This window comes from Agelaius phoeniceus, chromosome 1, assembly GCF_051311805.1.
Source record: "Agelaius phoeniceus isolate bAgePho1 chromosome 1, bAgePho1.hap1, whole genome shotgun sequence".
Lineage (NCBI taxonomy): Eukaryota > Metazoa > Chordata > Aves > Passeriformes > Icteridae > Agelaius > Agelaius phoeniceus.
In genome coordinates, this window is record NC_135265.1 from 43,993,923 (window position 1) to 44,013,823 (window position 19,901).

General features: G+C 36.1%; 1 protein-coding gene across 7 annotated transcripts in view; it reads left to right on the plus strand.

Annotated features, from left to right (window-relative positions):
- NEK11 (NIMA related kinase 11) overlaps positions 1-19,901 on the plus strand; it is an 82,969-nt gene that overhangs the window by 32,433 nt on the left and 30,635 nt on the right. For all 7 annotated transcript variants that reach the window (XM_077177653.1, XM_077177668.1, XM_077177684.1 and 4 more), the window contains 6 exons: positions 1,478-1,627; positions 1,709-1,787; positions 2,287-2,372; positions 6,164-6,283; positions 8,437-8,530; positions 9,402-9,537. In XM_077177653.1, coding sequence (XP_077033768.1) covers positions 1,478-1,627; positions 1,709-1,787; positions 2,287-2,372; positions 6,164-6,283; positions 8,437-8,530; positions 9,402-9,537 — 665 coding nt within the window. The remainder of the gene's footprint in view (positions 1-1,477; positions 1,628-1,708; positions 1,788-2,286; positions 2,373-6,163; positions 6,284-8,436; positions 8,531-9,401; positions 9,538-19,901) is intronic.

Below are 19,901 nucleotides of genomic sequence, written 5' to 3' on the forward strand. Positions count from 1 at the left end.
TAGAAACACAACTGAGAAATGCAGTTTTGAGCCAAAAGCTTGCCTATTATTTCTTTGGGTGTTTGCAGCTGAGCAGCTCTCTTGGGAAGAAATAGCCTTGTTCAGGAACCCAGGGCAGCATTTCTCAGCTTAGGAGATATTTATTTAATTTCGAGGATTTTGGTCCTGCAGAAAGAAACTTTATTCTTTTTCCTTCATTTTTCTTTACTTTTTTCCCCAGTTTTTTTCTTTCATGGAACAGATGGGATTTTCCCTGGATAGCCTGTTCATAGCCCTGGCTGCAGCACAATGCCCTAGGCATTCTTTTAATCTTTCTCCACCTCAGGTGTAGTCAGAGTACTAAACTAGATGAATAAATCAGCTTCCCTGATGTGTCAAATCCTGTGTTCCTAATGGCTCATTAAACAATTTCTAGCTGCCAGAATCAAGCAGCTTCCAAAACATATTGATTCTGCAAAAAGAAGTTATAGTACAGTCTGTCAGGTTGGGATTTTCCTTCTTTTTTTCTTCTCTCTGGCTGATTTCCATTTTTATTTGATGCTTTCAGATGCTGTGTACATAGGGATTTTTTTTGTTGTTGTTCTTTTTGCTTTAAGTATTTTCTCATGTAGTAATTATCTTGTTTCAGAGTCTGAACATACATCATAAATACAAATTATCATCTGTGTCTTACTGTTTACTGATTTTATAAGTTTGAAGGATGTTTGACAGCCTTTGACAGTTAAATCTTTAAAAAACCTAGGCAAACATTTATTTACCTCCGTAGTTGTTCTTTAGCTGATTCTTAGCAAAAATGCTCTGCTAATGGTTTTCACATACTTGCTTGAAAAGTACCACTGAGTAGAGCCCCCTCAATTTGCACTGGGTGTAGAGCCTGGGTTTCAGTTTTAAAATTATTTGCTCTTGTTCTTTTATTGCCAGATGGACCAAAACAACTCCTCTTGTTTAACCAAAATTAATATTTGAAACTTTATTCATTATTTGTTTTCAAAGATTTTTATACTGCTTTCCTGACAGCCATTCCCCCATACATATTTCTTCTAATCATACTTTATTGTCTTACTTCTGGAATCACAGATTAAATTATAAACACCACAATCAAATACAAAGATATTTAATCTGGTTGCTTTGATGAGCCTTGGCCTGTATCTGGCTCTCACCAGAATTTTTTTGATCAAGTCAGTCAAGGCCAAGTCAGTGAAGTGATCAAGTTTGTCAAGTCAATCATTGATCAAGTCAGCAGCCCTGACTGGAGAAAGACCTGAGCATCCTCCAAGGCCTGCAAAACTCAACTCCCCTATTTTTTAAAAAATGTTCATCAGACAGAACTCAGCTGAAGTGCAAACTGTTATGAATAGTCATTATATAAAATTATTATGTGAATGTTTATTTTAAAATGTTCAGCTTGGTGACCTTTTATGGTGGCCATTAGGACTGGTGAATAATACATACTATTCCCACTTGTTTGTTCTTCAAGGTCTCTGGGATGCATTTTGTATGAGATGTGCTGTTTGAACCATGCATTTACTGGACAGAATTTTTTGTCTGTTGTGTTAAAAATTGTGGAAGGTGAAACACCTTCTCTTCCTGACAGATATCCAAGCAAACTGAATGCTGTGCTATGCAGGTATGTTATTTTCTTGTTTAGCAGGTTTTTCAGTAGTTTGGACAATTGCTTAATTATTATATTTGGTTTTTAATGTTTCAGCATGTTAAGTAAGAATCCTTCATTGAGACCAGCAGCAGCAGAGATCCTAAAATCCCCTTATATTGATGAACAACTACAGGTATGTAAGAAAAAGCAGTAGCTGTACACTTGCCATTTGAGTATGTATTTTGCAAAAGCAAAATGGAGGCAGGGAAAACATGGTGAGAAAAAAGAATTTGATAGCTCTTGATGGGAGCATTAATCCAGGGGACTTTCAGAGCTATAGTACAAATATGACTGGGGAATGAAGCCCTCATCACTTGATATGCTGAAAGTATCCCCTCTTAAATGTTATGAGCAATAAGAAAACCAGACATTTATGCATAAAAAAATGTAGATCACTTGGGCCTGGGTACATATCTCTGAACTGTTCTGGATACTCATAGTTTTAATGAAAACCAATGCCTTCTGCTCTTTTTGCCCTGGCTTCATTGCCTGTATTATTTGGCTTTCTGAGAAGGTGGGGAAGGAAACTGCTTGGTCAGTTTTTATATTAGGATGGTATTAGGTAATAGCTGAGGATTCTGAACAACTTTAACATCAAGTCTTGATGCCCCTTCTGTTTTATTTCCCTGTAGAAAATACAGTACAAGTTCACAAACATGACTGTGAAAGACAAGGCACTTAACTGTCAGAAAGAATCTGCTCCTATTTTTGGTGCTGTGTAAGTATTTTAAACAGCTTTATGGGCAGTAGTATATGAAATGACAGTGTTGCCAAATAATGTCATTAACTTGTGTCTGTCATCACTTATGTCAATCTCATAGTGCTTTATGTTTAGACAAATCGATTCCCTAGAAATACAAGAGCAACCACTCCCATTAAGGAGGTGCATAATTAAAATTTAGGGAGTAAAAAAAGATTTGCAGATGGAATATTTTTATTATGTGACTGTGTAAATTGCACATGCATGTGCATATGTTGATGTTAATTTAGTACTAACTGGTATGTAAATGACATTTGTGCTGAAATTTTGGAGGTTTAAGCTGTCATTTTAGTTAGGTCATCATCATTTACAGTGCTGCTGTTTCTGTACCTCCTAAAAATTGAATGTGAAAGCTATGTTTCCTAAATGACATCAGACTGAAAGCATGCACACTTAAACTAATATTAAGCTAATGCCTCTGTAGGATACGGTTATTTTTGTCTTGTAACTTCAGTGAGAAATCAAGAGTAGTGATGTTTCTTGGCTCTTACAGCAGCACTGTCTTCACACATGATCTCTCTCTTAGGCACTGAATATATATTGAATTAAATAATTGTATTAAATGACAATGGTGCAATGTTTAAAGCAAATTCTAACATGGATGTTTTCTTTTTGCCTGTGTAAATTAGCTCTGCAGTTTCATGGGCAACTCGCCCTCCCCTTTGCTCCCCATCCCTGAGCTTTCTGTACAGGTTTTGTTCTGTTGGGAGCTAGCAAGAGCAAAACCTGAAGTTTGTGATCCTGTGAGGAAGCAATGAGCATCCCTGTTCCTTGTTTCCTTTAAATAATTGTCAAGATTTTAACAGCTCTCTGATATTTGTTTTGAATTATTAGGTAACAGCAAAATAAGAATTGTTTTAATAAAGATTAAAACAATCCAGAACTGGCAGTGCCTTTGAGGCAATAGGATTTTCACCTCTGTTTTTGTGATCTCTGCTCTTGTACAGGACCCACAGTTTTGCAGCTATGATCACTTTGCAGATGCTGCCAATTCTGCAGCTTGCAAGCCTCCCTTCAGGAGGGATGACCATCTTCAGCTTTTCCAAACAAAGTGTAGTTTGCTGTCAGTGGTAGGAAGAAAGCAGAGTACAGACAGTTGAAATCAGCATAGCAAAACCTTTTATACATCATTTCACACAGTTTAACTGCTGTCAGTGTGTCTGTAGGCTCTCATCTCTACAAATTGTGTTTTGAGTTTCTACTTGTCACTTCTATCCTTAATGTCTCTTGTTGACAGATGAGTCTCTGGTTTTTTGTGAGGCCAAAGTTGTCCATTTTGGTACAAATAGGTACCTTTGGTATAAATAGTTAATTGAACTTTGCAAGCCTTGATGTAAAATAAAATAATAAATATATATATTCAAGTTAATTCAATTAACTGCGAGAGGATTCCTTCCTTTTCAAATTACATATAGTTAACTGTACAGATGTTCCTTAGAGATATACTGTAAATGCTTTTGGGGCACTGAAATGTTTCTAAGATATTATGCCATGAATATATTAATTATATCATTATTAATATATTGTATGCATATTAATATAATTATATCCATATTAATTATGAGATATAGTCAGTATTTAATGCTTGTTGAAACATAGATTATGAAAAATCTTCAAGAAACTTTTAATTCTTGCCTTTATCTTGTGAATACTATTTCAGATTCTCTATATGCACCAAAACTATTTTATCTGCTTTGGGGAAGCAGTATTGTTACTTGCAGAATATATATCCAGACTTCAAATATCCTCATGCTTCTAGAGGAGACTGATAAAACCACTTTGTATTTTTGTAAAATATGTACTGCATTCTATACATGACCATTGTCATTAGCTTGAATGTATTGAGTCTCGTCACCTTTCAAATGGACATCATTTTCTGACAGAGCTAGCATGTGGGAAGGACATTTATATAAATCCCAGAATCTGTAAGTATACTTTTTCAAAATCAAATTTGTAGTCTCTAAGAGGAAGAGCAAGTAGTTCTAACTACAAACATCATGCTCTTATGCTACTGTTAGAAGGAAAGAGAAAATCTGTTTCTGTGCAGAGGTTTGGAGTTCTATAAATCGTGAAGCAATGAATGTCAATTTATCTTGAGGTTTTAAAATTCAGGGCATCAATTAGAGAAAAAAATCCTAGGAGAAGCTTTACTGTAACTGTACTGTACTTTATCCTCACTTGTACTACAGTGTGATTATTTTTGCCCAAGTGTTTGGAATATGCCAGAACTCATAATCTTATAATGACTCTCATTGTACTTATGAGAGCATCAGCTGCCAGTATTGTCATTGGTAAGTAAAATGCCAAATAATCCCTGCAATCCCAGATCTAAACAGGTAAGCAAAATGAACTAAAAATACATGAAAAATGACAGAGAGCAGAAAAGGGGAGGAGGAAAAAATTAAACATAGTCAGTTCCCCACATCAGCTGTCTTGCAGCAATACTCTAGTCCCAGTGAGTGTACAAACATTTGCTTGGTGTGGTGTTCTCCTCAAACACTTTATGTTTACTTTTTTCTCACCAGGAATGCTTTTTGCCACGCAAAGCAAAAAGGTTGAGTCAAGTTTCTTCTAGTAAAGGCCTCTGATGGCTTATTTTAATCTATTCTCATTCAAGTAATAAATTTTAAATATTTAAGTAAGTATAAGGCTGTACAAGTTCAGTTTCAACTTGAATGAAAAATTGCTTTTTTCCCCATGAGATTATTTTAATTTAAATTAGGGTTTTTTACAGGAGACAAGAAATACATCTACATTATTCATACTTGAAGAGTTAGTTCCATTCTTATGAATAATTGAAGTCTTCTTGTCTTTGTCCTTAATCTTTCATATTTCACACTAATATTCATATCTTTGCACTATTTGAAAAACATAATGAATCTTCTCTGCTCATTTATTAAAATCCTGATTTCAAAATGATAGTCCAGAAGGAGTGTTACAATTTGTATGGTTACAAACCTGGCCTCTTAGATTATCAGAAGTGAATTTATCTCATAAGAGCATAAACAGTAATTTGAAATGAATACTTGGCATTATAAATATGTGGTGTAATATATATTGTGTAAGTGAAAGGAGACTGCCGAGGCATTTCAAACTAGGGTGTAATTTTTGTTTTAATTACTGTAGGATGTGAGATAAAAATCTGAGATTAGTATCTTTTTTCTGATAAAGGAATAGTATTGCTCTCCTTGGTTGATAAATACAGCTGAAATACATAAGTCAATAATTCATGCTCAGCTTTCAGAGATGGTCTATGGAGACCATTTTACCTGTGAACTCTTATTATTGATTAGGACCAGAAATTCAAGAGGAGAACATTATAATTATATCTGTCATTAAGGACACATAAATATTATCATTTATTCCAGACAGCTTGTAACAATCAATGTAAAATGTACAAGCCATATTACGGCTCTCATTTAATGACTGCCTTTGTACTTGGAATATGCCCAATAATGAAGCTTGACAGGGTAAATATTTCACTCTGCTTCAATATCTGTTCTTTTAAGGAGATGAATCTGCCTTTTTCCATCCTCACCTGAAATGAATCACCCTCTTCACAAATCCAAGTTTAAATATTTCAATTTAAAGAGGCATTTGCTTTCCAAACCAAAGTCTATTTAGTCTGCTATAGTTCCAGAGACTTTCTAATTATTCCATTTGAAATGTCACTGTGTTTCAATATCCAGTCAAAATACTGAATATTTACATTTTTATGTGAAGATGGGTTTGCTTGCATTCAATTTCAGGCAGAAGAAAGTTCATTTGCAAACTCTGCAGGAACTTTCTGAAGTTCAGAAAATGACACCGCGGGAACGAATGCGGCTGAGGAAGTTAAATGCTGCAGACGAGAAGGCAAAGAAGTTGAAGTAAGTTGTGCCCTAACCATGCAATTTTGCCTACCCAGCAGTCTAATGGGAGAGTTAGAATTGTCAAGGTAGAAATAAAGATAGTATGGGTCTTCAGCTACTCAAAGTCCATGAGTATTTTGGGTGTTAAAAAATCACACTGATTATTTATGTAGGAAGAAACTTAGAACATTAGCCCAAAACTGGTGCTTCAAATACCATGGTTCTGGTCAAATAAGTATGTGAAAGATTTTCAAATGTGTTACAGTAGGAGGCATTTTTTAAATGACTGTTGATGTTAAGAATTGCACAGTCTCAGGAGTCAGACATTTAGTTGCAATCCAGCTTTTGTCAATTATTTTGGCCTCAGTGGTTTTCCAGTAGCAGTTAATAGCTCAGAGGATAGATAGTCTTGTCAAATGATCAAATGGGGATAATGGACATGTTGTAAAGTGTTTATGATTGATGGGTTTTTTCATTAAGTACGGTATAATAAAATGTTTGGGAAGAGACTAGGTACAGTTTCTGATGAAATATGAGAAACAACTGGAAGGCTTTGTTTGGGGTTTTTTAACAAAAACCAGAATACACTGTTTTGATGACACATTTGAAGCAAAGAAGTAAGACCTTCATGTCCTTTTGGAAAGTAAGTCTGAAGAGTACTTGTGTCTGACTGGCATACATAAATTGATTCTCATTTAAAAAAACCCTCTTCTTGAACTGAAACCACTGTATAAAAAGTATTAAATTTAACACCTCTTCTGCATGGTGCTTTCAGTAATATGGAAAGCCAATTCTTGTACTAGTATGAAATTTGTAGATAGGAAGTTGTAGCAGACTCCATAGAGCTTGGCAAAGCTCCATGGAGGATGGAAACTTAACAGTAGAAACTGCTGAGTCAGGATGAGACAGCAAAATAAGTTCCTGTCTCTGACCTCCTGCCCCTTAGCCTTATCTTTGTAACCTCATAGGCCACTATACCTAACCCTTACTATTGGACAAGTTTGGATCCCCCTATACCCTATAAAAGGGGCCTACTTTAGCCCATTTGACAGAAGAGCTGTCGCTGGGACCCTTCACAGACTCCCCCAACAAACATTGCTGTGGAACCTCCAGGACCTCTCCTTCTCCTCTCTTGAGTCTGCTGCAGCCTCAGCCAAGGGCACCCTAGCAGAAAGCAAAGAGCTGATATCCTAAGAGAGCTGATATCACTAAAGAGCTGACAATCACCAAGCTTGCTAAGGGGTAGCCTGCGGCGATGGCCACGAGCTAACTGGGCATTCAGGCTCCTGTCTCCCAGAGGGACTGGGCTCCCGGACCATCCTTGCACCGCTCGATAATAAGGCCACGATCGAGGCTTTATTATAGGAAGTCTGTCTCTTTCACTTTTTAAAAATTAATGGAAATCAGAAAATAATACTAATTGCAAGATTGTTCTAGTTTGGTTTTCAATTTCATTGCTTTCTCACATTTTGATGTTTTCTGATGATATTTTCATATTTTTTCTTTCCCCCAAAACCAAAATGAAATATATTTGTTTTGTAATATGAAGGCAACATTAATATTCAGACCTTGTTCTCAGTCATGAATCTTTAAAATGGATCAACATTGAGCTCTAGATCATTAACAGCTGACTGGCTGAAAATGTTGGAAGCAATGCAAAAATGATACCTTCTCAAACTGGAGATCTGCTCCCAGCAGTGCAAATCCAGACATGGGTGGGAAGGGAATGTATTAATGGAAGATGGAAAGACTGCTTAATGTAGCACCTGTCGTAAGTGGCTCCACACAGAAACCCACAGTTACCAACTGGCCCCCAGAGGAAGAGTTCATAGCACACAAATGTTGCGTGCCTGTCTACAGCTGAAAGGTTCCTGCACTACCTGGTGGAATAAAGCCAAAAGTATTTAAGACCGTTGGAAGAACTAGAAATGACTAATAATTTTCTATTTCTTAATTATGTCATGCAAGTTGTGAAGGTAAAATATAATAGGGTTTGGAAATAAGGTCTGAAATCTCCTTTTGTGTTCATTATAAAACCTGAGTAGATGCCATGAATATTTGGCAACATGAAAATCTCAGTATGGAATTTGTTTTCCCATGTCTGCTTCTAGAAGATCCCTTTGTGCATCCCCTGATATGACATTCTTAATACAAGAGTTCTGCATTTACAGGCAGCTGGCAGAAGAAAAATACCAAGAAAATATCAAAAGAATGCAAGAATTCAGGTCCCGTAATTTTCAGCAGCTGAATGTCAATGTTCTACATGTAAGTATGGGCTGTTGTTTTGAAGGTCTCATTTTTGTGCACCCAGTGTATAGCACTTTTCTGTTTCCCACGTGGTTTCTTTAGCACTAGAGGCACAGGCCTGTTCTGAGACTAGTAACTGGGAAGTGCATCAAAAGCTGAACTGCTTAGCTGAACCAGTTGATCTGTGATGAGGCAAAGTACATTCAATTATTCAGATATGATTCAACCAGCTCTCTATTCATTACACAGTTCTATTTTTTTCAGTTACGTTTTCTTAATTTGCCATTAAGTCTAAATCTGCTCTCTGAAATGTTTTTACTGACTGTATGACATTGGAATTCAATACATTTCTTTTCAAGATGTTTAGTCGTAATCCTTTAAACATTTTATATTTGGTGTGGCTTTGAGGGTGTGGCTTGTGAGGGTTCTTTTCATTTGGCTAAGCATATTAACACTTCAACTGGCTTTCTAGTAAGAATGAAGCCTTGGAATGACTCCCAGAATAAGTTGTCCTTTGCTTTTAAACAATCTGCAACAGAAGATCAGCCAGTTCAATTCTAGCACCACATCAATTGTAGAAAGAAAAGGGTCAGTTTGGAAATAGTTGGTGAATGCATCACAAAAATATTTTTTTGTGTGCTTGGTATTCTATCTTTTCTTTTGTATATCCTCTGGTTTCTGTTTTCCATAGTGTGTAGAAAAAAATATATATTAAACCTGGTTCTTATGGCTGAGTCACTACTAATCATTTACAAAAATGTTAGGATTTTATTTTAGTATTTGCCTAATACATGTCCCAGGAACTGTGTAGATCAGGGCAACCATTGTGTTGTGATCGTGCTGAAAGGTCTATTCCTGTTTCTCCATGCTGTTTCATCATTTGACTTAGGAATCTGCTGAGCAGACTTCAAAACACCTCATTCATTCCCAGCCAGCCACTATGGGCAACTATGTGTCCACAGGACAGGATGAACCAAGAGGGAATGGGACAAGTGAACTCAGCGTGTCTGAACTTACAGACCACGGTAAGAATTCAAAATCTGATGTTAAAATGAAAATTCCTGTCAAGAAAGATTTTTCCCTTGTAGTTCATATGCAGTGGGGAAACTGCAGCTTAAAAAGTGGTCAGATTTGTAAAGTTGTCAAAAAATGGCAGAGAGAAGGAAATTAATCTGGGTGAATGTATGTACAGCAGATGTATAGAAAGGTTACATGGCAGGAAGTCTGTTCTCCCGAAGTTTGAGTGACCTGTGAGCAGAAATAGGGGTGAGTGTACTTCCTCCAAAGGAGATGCTGCGTTAGAAGGAAGTAGCTTAAACCTTCCACATGTGAAAAGATTGGCATTAGAAAACCATTTCCTAACTCATCTTTCTAGTGAAAAAAGGAGTACAAGAATTCAAAGTGTTTGCACCTTTGGTACATTTTGATGTCCTTTTCTTTATCTTTAACAATGAGAGAAGCAGATGGAAACTCTTTAAACTCTGCTTGTCTATATTGTCCACAAACACTTAGCTATTGTCCAAAGAATATGAAGTACTATATAACATGTTTTTCTGTTATAGACAAAAAATAGTCAAGCTTTTTGAAAAGTGTCAGATTGTGGAAATCTTGTGGTCAATGAGGAGAATATTTTTAGGATGACATTTATATGGTTTTGTCTAAAATGTTCTGGAGTAGTGTCTTACTCATATATTTAAAAATTATTGTGTGAGCACTATTATGGTGAAAGATTTTTAATCAGATTAAAATCTTGCAAATACGTATCAATATACTTTAAAGTAGGAAGACTACTTTTCTCTAATAGCACTGCCTTTTAGTGTTGGTTTATGTGCATCTGTGAAAGTATAGGTCATGAAATTAATGGCATCAGAATCAGTTCACTTGTGGTGGAGGTGTTTTGGGGCTTTTTAATAGCAAATGGCAATTTTTTCTTTCAATGTACCCTCATTTGTGTCTGTGTGGTTGGCTTACTGTTTCACAGCAGGGGGAGAGATGACCTGTGTAGGAGAGAACCCAGCTTCTAGAAATACATCCTGGGGGGAGGGTGGGGAAACGTGCAAAGGGAGGACTGAGAGAAAGCAGTAAACGTGGGTGAGAGCTGGGCTGGGAGGATCACACAAAGACTCCTAAATAGAAACAGAACAACATGCTTGGAAGGAAAGAAACTGATTTTTCTGCCTTTAGAGGTCATTAAGCTTTTAAACTATAATGACAGGAATGAGATGCATTTGTATCTGTGATGCAAAAGCTGGGTCAGCCCATTGTACAAAACTGAATGCATGTTTAATTGCTTGTGCCAGAGTCTCTGATGGAGTGGTGGGTTCATGACAAAAAAGAGTTATGGATGAGCAAGAGAAATTACATGGTTTCTTTTCTTTGCTTTCTGAATACCTTGTTATTCCTGAAGCTGATGTCAAAACTTGTTCTTATTCTATTCAGTATTCATGCTCTTCTTTTCTTTAAGCATTTCAGTGCAACCATGCATATCCTACATGTCTAATTATTAAGTTATTAATTGCACCTTTGCATTTGAAAATGTAGAAACTGTTCCAGCTATTGATTTTCCAACAGAATTTAGTTCTTGATCAATGGCTATACAAGAATAAAAGGAAAAAAAACTTATAGGAAGGCTATAAAATGGTTTTAGCAAGTTGTCTTACGTGTTAATTAATCTTGCTGACCCTTATTATGTTAGCAGAAGAAGTTAGCCTGTGAAAACCAGACTAACAAGCTCCCTAGTTACAACTAATCACTCAGAATATTTGGAAAGGAGAGAAAAGGCAGGAGCAACTTTTAAATTACCAGGGCAGACCTAAAAAAATCATCTCAAGAAAAGCTGATGAGGAACAGCTAGGGATAGTAGCCCAGACCCAGCAGGTGTGGAGGAAAGTTCAGAGTATCTGTGGCTCATAGCCTGCAGTCCTTCTGAAATTTGCAACATGAGCTAAAGAGAAGAGCAGGGTTTGGAGTATTGAAAGATCAAGCTATTAAAGGATTAAGGGAAGAAATAGAGAATAAAACACCTTGCAATCATCTTTCAGTGAAAATTATCTAAATCATTATGAATCACAATTGTATGTCATTGTGGAAGATGTCAAATACAAAGCTTAAGGTTTAGCTTCAGTGAGTAGTTTTGAATACTGTGGCATCTTGAGTCAGATTTAGTAGTGGTAGTTACACTTAACTGAAAGTCAGGAAAAACAAGGCAGTGTAGTTAGATAAACAAAACCCACTATGGCAGTTTGGGGTTTTGGACTTCACAGTGGACAAAATTCAGCAATGGCAAAAGCATTCAGCTGCTATAGACTTCCCTGGGAAGTTTAAGCTTCTCTCCATGTTTGTTTTATGTAATCAGCAATGATATTTTGAACATTTTTTATTCTAACTCTTAGCCTTGTGCACTTGAGAGATATTTGAAAGAGTTCTTTGAAATCACCTACTGACCAATTTGTTAGTCTTCAAGCACATTTATTTTCTGGAATATGAAAGATGTGAGTGGACCCTGTGGTTTTGATGTGGAGACGAACTCATTGAACTACAGAAAAGCTTCCTCAATACTGTTTACAACTGGTACAAGTTCTTGAGAATCTTATATGAATTAATCAGATTGTTATTCCAAAAGAGAAATGTTGCAGGCAATGTAAATACTGTTTCTTTAGCATTTTAAAAATGCATTGCCTTATTGCCTAGCAGCTTAATTACTTCTCTCCTCCTGTGTATAAACCTCTATAAACTTCTATCTGTTCATATGTTTTAATACTGGTCACTTGTAGCATACCTGGACCTTCCATCCTTATTCTTTCCTTAAGATGCTTCCTAGATCTTACCTCAGAATATATAATGGATTATTTTGGTTTTTAATGCCCTAAGTTTTGAACTCGCAACTCTGTTCTTTGATTTTCCTCATTTTCCATTATTCCACTTCTCAGGGTCATCTAGTGTTTGTTCTTATATTATCCTGGTTCTGGGACTTGGTCTCTCCAGCTGGCATGCATACTAGAACAAAGGATTCTATCAGTTTGGCTATTACTTTTCTCCACACTGCAGATTTTCAGAGAGGTGGGCAGGGTAACATTACTTGCAATAATGAAGATTTAAAAATGTCTTTAGACTTCTATTTCTCTGAAGGTGCTATAATAAGTTTCTGAACAGTTTTGCATTTTTAATCATACTATCTAAAGTAAGCAAATATTCTCCTTATATGTAAAAAGACAGACAATGGAGTGGCTAAGAAGGACCTAGAACAAAATTACTTCTGTGATTACTGTTAGCCATATTAAGTAAATAACTGAAGCATGTTGATTGTATCATTGAACAGTAAATGTTTTTACTGTATTGTTTCAGCTAGTTAGACCACTAACATGTTCCTTAGAAGACTAAACCTTTGTAAATAGAAGAAAATGAAAAGCATTTTTGCTCATTTGCAAGTCTTTTATCTAATAGTTTTAATCTGCATTGAGTTTTTAGATTGGTTAGTTTGAAAACAAAACGTAAATTATTTTTTGCTAATGAGATATTTATGGAAAGATAAATGTTTTATAGTTGTGTTTAATATTAGTTGAAAAATGTTGACATCTCTGTCTTATGTTTCCAGGAGTTTATGTAATTGTCATCATATAAATAATTTAACTCTATGGCAGACAGTGCAGTTAAGAATGTATTGTACTATGAGGAACATTTTTGGCTTACTATAGATATCTTTGTGTCTCTTCCATCTTCAGTTTCTCCAAGTACATGCAAGACACAAAGGAGGTGAAATAAGATTTGTATAGAGATAGTACACAGAAGCACTGAGCCACTGTCAGTGTTAAATTCAAATATTTGTGTGTGGAACATATATATATTTGTACATCTGTACACTTCATTTGTTTCCAATGAGCAGTGTAAAATGGAATAGCTAATTATTAGCATTAGGAATAGCTAATGATTAATAACTGAATTCCCTTTATATGTTGATTTGGATGTTTTGTTTTCTGCTTCATTTCTCCAGTTCTTTTTATTGATTAATTATTTCAGAATGTTAAAAAGCATATTTTGCAGGTCATGGCAATGATGCAGGAACAAGCAATGCAGAATGTGTCAGGATAAACTTGCACCTATGTTTCCCGTTCTTGCTGAGGGTTACCTACAAAGTAAATTATTCATCTTCTCTTGTTAAAAAAGCCACCTAGCAATAAATTGCTTAACATCATGCACCCACACACACCCACACACCCCCCTTTGTCTCTTAACCAGTTTTTTATAGAAGCTGTCTCCATTTGGACTAGGACAGATAGGTTAATATATATTTTTCTGGAGATTGCTGCATTTTCAGTGCATGTACTTATCTTTCAATAGTGGGTTTGTGAAAATACTGGTGAGGCAAATTATATTGTAGTGCTGGCACCCAGAGGTCAGTTCATCTAACAGAAAAAAACTCAACAAAGCTGTGAAAAAGAACTCTGCATATTAAACTGCTCATTTCCATTAATGATAATGACTGCAGCTGGAATAAAATCATTCATTTTATAAAGCATAAGCAAAATATTATCAACAAGATAATAGGACCATCCATGACCTACAACCCAGCCTGGTTGTTATGGATGAATATGGTCAGTGTCTTTCTCTGCCAGTTAGAACAGGGCAGTTCCAGCTGAGCAGGTTCTTCACATTTTTAATGTTTAATAATGTGGCCTCCTTCTAGAAAGCTACTGGAACCATCACAAAAGTAATGCATTGCTTCCTAATATAGCATTATAATTCTTCTTCATCTTCTAATGTATCTGATTGAGATTATCATCCACTTTTCTGATTCAAAAAGAATAACCAGAGACCCCTTTTCCAGAGAACTGGATATTGATATTTTAGGATGCAGAAAGTCATCTTTGCCCTAGATTTTCCACTGATAGACCACCTCAGCATTTTTGTGTGTGCTACTACACACTGGGCTAGGTAATGGCAGATCTCTCACTGCATCACATTAATTATTTGAGTGCAGGTAGTTTCACCTTGGTTGCAATGTCCTCTATCAAAGCCAGATTTTACAGCATAGTTCCTCTCAATTCTTTGTACAGATATTGAACAAATTAAGAAACACTACTTATGGAGGCTTACTGTAAAGAATCCACAGAAATCTGTATCAGACCATGCATTGTACCCACCTATGTGGGAAAGTAGTGTGGAATATCAGACATTTCTTAGTTTACTAGATAGAAAATCCTCTAGGTAGAGGAGCTCAGTCTTTGCAGCTGAAAATAGCATGAAGAGCAAGGCATAATCCTATTATACAACAGTAATAGCTAAAAGTTCAGGGTTTCTGATTCCATTTCTACAGTAGAACTTGCCTTGAAATTGGCTACAAAATCATAAGCTGTATCTAAAAGTGCTTCTGGATAATTCAGCGCAATTCCAGATGCAACAAATCTGCCATGTCCTTACCATCATTGCTGATCCCCCTGGTTTGGATCAGTGTTTACAGTTGAAAGATAAACTGGATACAAAGCTACCAAAGGCCCAGACCTTTTACAGGAACCATAAGGAGAGTTAAATTCCACAAGCCACATTCTAACAGGCATGAAAAATTAAAACCATGCACTGGCATTTGTGGCTAAAATTGCCACTTTATATTCATATCAATCTCACAGCTGATGAGATCTGGTAAACGAGGGTGGAGATGATTTATTTTTTTAAAAAGGTATTCAAGAAATTATATATGTATCTATATCTTTAAGGGCTTGTCTTTATTGTACCACTTCATTGCCTGGAATGAAAGAAAGCCAAAGCAGAACAACACTGGACATAAGGGGCACTAATAAAATATTATATCCTGCATTTTTGGATTGCCAGTTGGGGCTTCCATTGTAGTCACATCCATTTTTGTAAGACTCCCAACTCTTCATAAACTGCTACTGCAGTTAATAAACATGTTATTGTGTGGGAAGGAGTCAAGTTAAAAGAGAAGAATAGCTTCAGTTAAATACTTGTGGTATTTAAATTATTTGGGCAGAAAAACAAAGTAACAAATTAAAGCTGTATGAATAAAGGGACATATTATATGATCTCTCTGATCTTTATTACATATTTTTTTTTTATTTCTGTATACTGCAAAGATTATAATTTGTTGAATTCCTTAGCTTGAATTCCTTACATTACACTTGGCAAACCCCTGATTTCACTACAGTTTCAAAATAGCTAAGTATGTTACTGTAATTGTGTACATTATTCCTATGTCTCCGTGGCTAGTTTTAAGTTATGGATATATTGCTTTGACTTTCAAGTGGGCAAAGTTCAGTTGGCCCTCAAATAGGAAATGTTCACACATTATAAAATACTCTGCTTTTTTCCTAGCCTGTTATTTTTACAAACTGTGTTGAAGGATTTTCAAAGTAGCTTTGTAAATCTTAGAAGGTTAAAAACCTGTAATATTTGTGAGCAGATCTTCCAGCATCTTTGCACACACACCTTTGTTTTGGTGCCTGTAAAATTGTACTTGTTCATACTCATGGATAACTGAGTAACACTCTTTAAGATGACCATACAAGTGCTCAAAGGCTTTAAGGAAAATCAAGTCTTGTCTTGTTTTTCAGTCTGGCAAGTAAAAACAAAGCAGAATTGTACTTGGAAAAAATGACATTATGCACCTTTCTGCATTATTCTTGTTACATGATCCTCTTTACATTATCCTTTGTAACCAGGAAATCTTGTCTCAATTAAGAGGACAGAATGCTGTGAGTTCTGTGGTGGTTAACCATTGGTCTTCTCTTCCTTGTGGTTACCCTACTTCCAGGATCCTAAGGCTTATTCCCTGACTTGCTGCAACGATAGCGTGGGATGCTTGTGGGGAGAAACTTGGTGCTTTAGTTCTGGCATTTGCAGTTACCAGTCCTACACTTGTCCTTGGAACATGGGGTGACAAACTCCTGAGACTCTCAAAAGATCTGAGGGTGTAGCGTGCTCCTCTGACCTCCTCATCTGTCTCTTGTTTTCATTGCTTGGTTTCACACTGAGCCCAACTTGTCCCAGATTCAATTAAAGCAATACTAAATCTGATTTATTATAACAAATTCAAGATTTAATGAAGTTTGCATGTTTTGCTCAGAAAATGAAAAATTAATCACTGCTTTTTTTCCTTTTTTATCATTGACTAAAGCATTATTGTACTTATTGAAGAAGTTCTTCCCTTGAAGTATTGCCTTTGGAGAGCAGAAGTTGAACTCTAGCCATGAGCTCCTCAGGAAATCTTTTCCAAATCTATCTAATTTTCAACATGCCTAACTACTAAAATATTTTCATAGCTTCACAGAAATTCATAGCTTGCTTCTTACAAGAAGATTTGCACTTGCAGATTCACAGAGGGAAGCTTGCAAGAGTGAAGTCTTTACACAGTAGTTATGTAAAAAAACCCAAACACTTTCAATGTGGGGAGAGCAAATTATGTTAGTGTATAGCTCCTGCTTTTTTCCTAATCTATTTTTTAGACTGGTTTATTTTGGCATTGATAAAGAGAGTCTATTTCGAAATTCACCTTGGTTAATGACTACAGTTAAAATTATTCTGTCCTAGTCTTTTTAAAAATGTCACAGGAATTTCCTTTACTCCTTCCAAAGCATTATGTTAAAAAACATTTATGAAGCACCTCGTGAATTTAGGAAGCAATTAGAAGCAGATGCACTGAGATTGTGTAAGTCAAAAAAACTACTGCATACTGGATTCTGTAGCAGATCCTTCCAGATAATATCAGTGTTTTAAATCTTCCTTAGAAATATGCTAGTTTCTATTCCAAGTCGTCCTACATGCAGAGCAACATAGCTTTACACTGCACATTAGGCATGAGGTTAAACTGATGTAAATAAAGATGCACCAGGCTTTTGCTCAAAACAAAGCATCAGTGAACAGGATGGTGTTGAAAAAAATTTTACACGGACTCCCTGTCCAGCCCCAGTTGCAGTTTTATGGTTTACTTATCCAGCTAGAGGGCATTTCTAGGGAGCTGAGACAAATTATACAGTGATTCAAGAAGCTGGAGGCAATTCCAAGTGAGGAAGAATTTGCTCTGAAAGAAGCTGTAAATGCTGAATTAGTTTGTATATTCTGCCAGTTTAGCTTTCACTGCATGTGGCTGTCAGACAACTGGGTGGAGGGAATGAGAAGGTGACAGCAGTGAAGATCTTGGTTGAATTCTCCTGCTGTATTTTCTGCTTCACAGAGCAAAGTGTGCCCCTGTGATCTTTTAAATATGTGCTTTCACAAGTGAATTTCATCTAGGTGTATAAGGGCTCAACACCTTTTTGCTTTGTTGCAATCATTTGCTTGTTTTTCTTACTTGTTCAACATATAACTTTTATTATTGCTTATATCTAAGTAAAATGCATTTTGCATCTTTGCTACATCCAGACTTGTGTGTACAACTACCTACACCAAGTTTGGATATGAGCCATTCCCATTTGTTTTCTTCTCTTTCTGTTACTTTTGGTTGAGAAAATGCTCCCAGTTTAAGCCTTAAAAATGGCATTCTTGAACCAAATCTCAGGGAGAAGGAAGTGAGTCTCTTAAGGGGCAGATTTTGTGTTAACATGTGGACTTTTTCCTTCCCAACACTCTTGTCAGACTGAAAGGGAAAGTGTCAGGGGGTCAGCATCTGCCAGATTCAGGAGGAAATCTGAGTTTTTATTGGAAAGTATGCTTTGACTGATAAAAAAAGTTTAAAATAACTCAGGGAGTAAGATAGTTTTTAAGTTGATGTCATTAGGTCACTTTTCCTTCAATTTACATCTCTTGGTCTGTTCCTGCTGGAAGCAGTGCTAGTAGTAGGGCAACTTTTACACTAAAAACAACTCTTATGGATAAATGAAATGGCTTCCAAAACTCACTAAATGCTCCTTGTTATTGACTAAATCCCTATGTTGTTCTTTCTCTTTATTCACCCATCATTGCTAAAAAGATTTCTGAATATTTGGAAGATTTTAGGTTTGCTGAACTTTTAAACCATCTCTGAAAGGCAGCATGGCTTCATCTTCATTGTCACTGCTTGCCAGAGCTCCCATTTCTGTATATGTGACAACTAGGAAATCAGAAGAAAAAACAGATTATTCAGAAAACTAGGGGAAAAAAAGTGATTAAATTCTTCCTTCTTGCTGTTCATTTTTTGTTAACCACTCCTTTTAAGGTCTTCTTTTTGCCTCTCATGCTCTGTCTCTTTACTTACTGAAAAAATACCAAGTAGTGGAATGTTTAGGGGAAAAAACGGTGTCCTTCAAATAAAATATTTCTCTTAGAAATTTAATTTTTGTTAAAAAAAGGGTAATTTTTCCTTGGATAAACACTTTGAAACTTGCTACTTTCCTTCTAACATCAAGTAGTAGATGATTCCCATAAGGCCACTCAGATTTACACCCCCTGTATCTCTTTTTCCAGCCATTTCTTAATAGGTAGTTCTTCATTCAGTGACACCAATAAAATAATTGAAGCTTTTTTACTTTTTTTAAAATGCAAAGAGGAGAATTATGAAATATTACTGTTTAAATTTGGTTATATTTCTAGTTCTCATTTAGGAGAACTCATTTTACTTAATGTAAAGCTGCACATGGCCATGTCAAAAGATGATTCATTAAACAACTTCATAGTCCTTTAGTGTTTCTCTAGAAGGATTGTACAGAACTTTCATGGGCACAAAAATCCTGTACATCTCCTAGTTAATTTCTTAAATGTATGTTCTGAGAGTCTGTTTCCACCTAGTTTAGAAGAGATGGACAAAAAGATTCCAGTTTTTCTGAACAATGAATCTTCAGAGCTTGAAAATGCATTTATCATCTATACCTGACCAAAGGATGGTGATTCTATTTGACTGAAACTTTTAAAGTTGAAGGGTTTTGTCTTGCAAAGGGGAAAAAAAACCCACCTCAAACTCCCAAAGCAATCTGACTGAGCTTAGATTATAATTAAGAAGTTATTTTATTTTTTCTAATCATATGGGTATTGTCCTGAGCTGCAGAGTGCCACAGAGCCCTTCATCTCCTTTGTGGTAGAATTTCTCACTCAGGATGATGTAGACATGTTTCTGTCTTTCAAACATTTTTCCTACTGACCATGCTTCAGCTCCTTATGTTTTCTTCCGTGAAGGCAGAAATCCCTTTCTGTTTTCTCCTTCTCTGATAAGTGATGCACAGCTCTGAAGAGAGCTGCCCAGCCCTGTGCACCAGCTCCTCTTGCCAGCTCCTAAGTTTCTGCTTAGTTTGTTTAGTGTGTATGTTAAATATGTGTGCACAGACAAATAGATCTAGGGAGATTCTGAACTGTTTGTGAGGAATCAAACAACCACAGCATTAGAAAATAATTTAGGTTGGAAGGAACCCCTGGCAGCCTAGTCCAACCCCCTGCTCAAAGCTGTTATTTTCAGATCAGGCTATTTAGG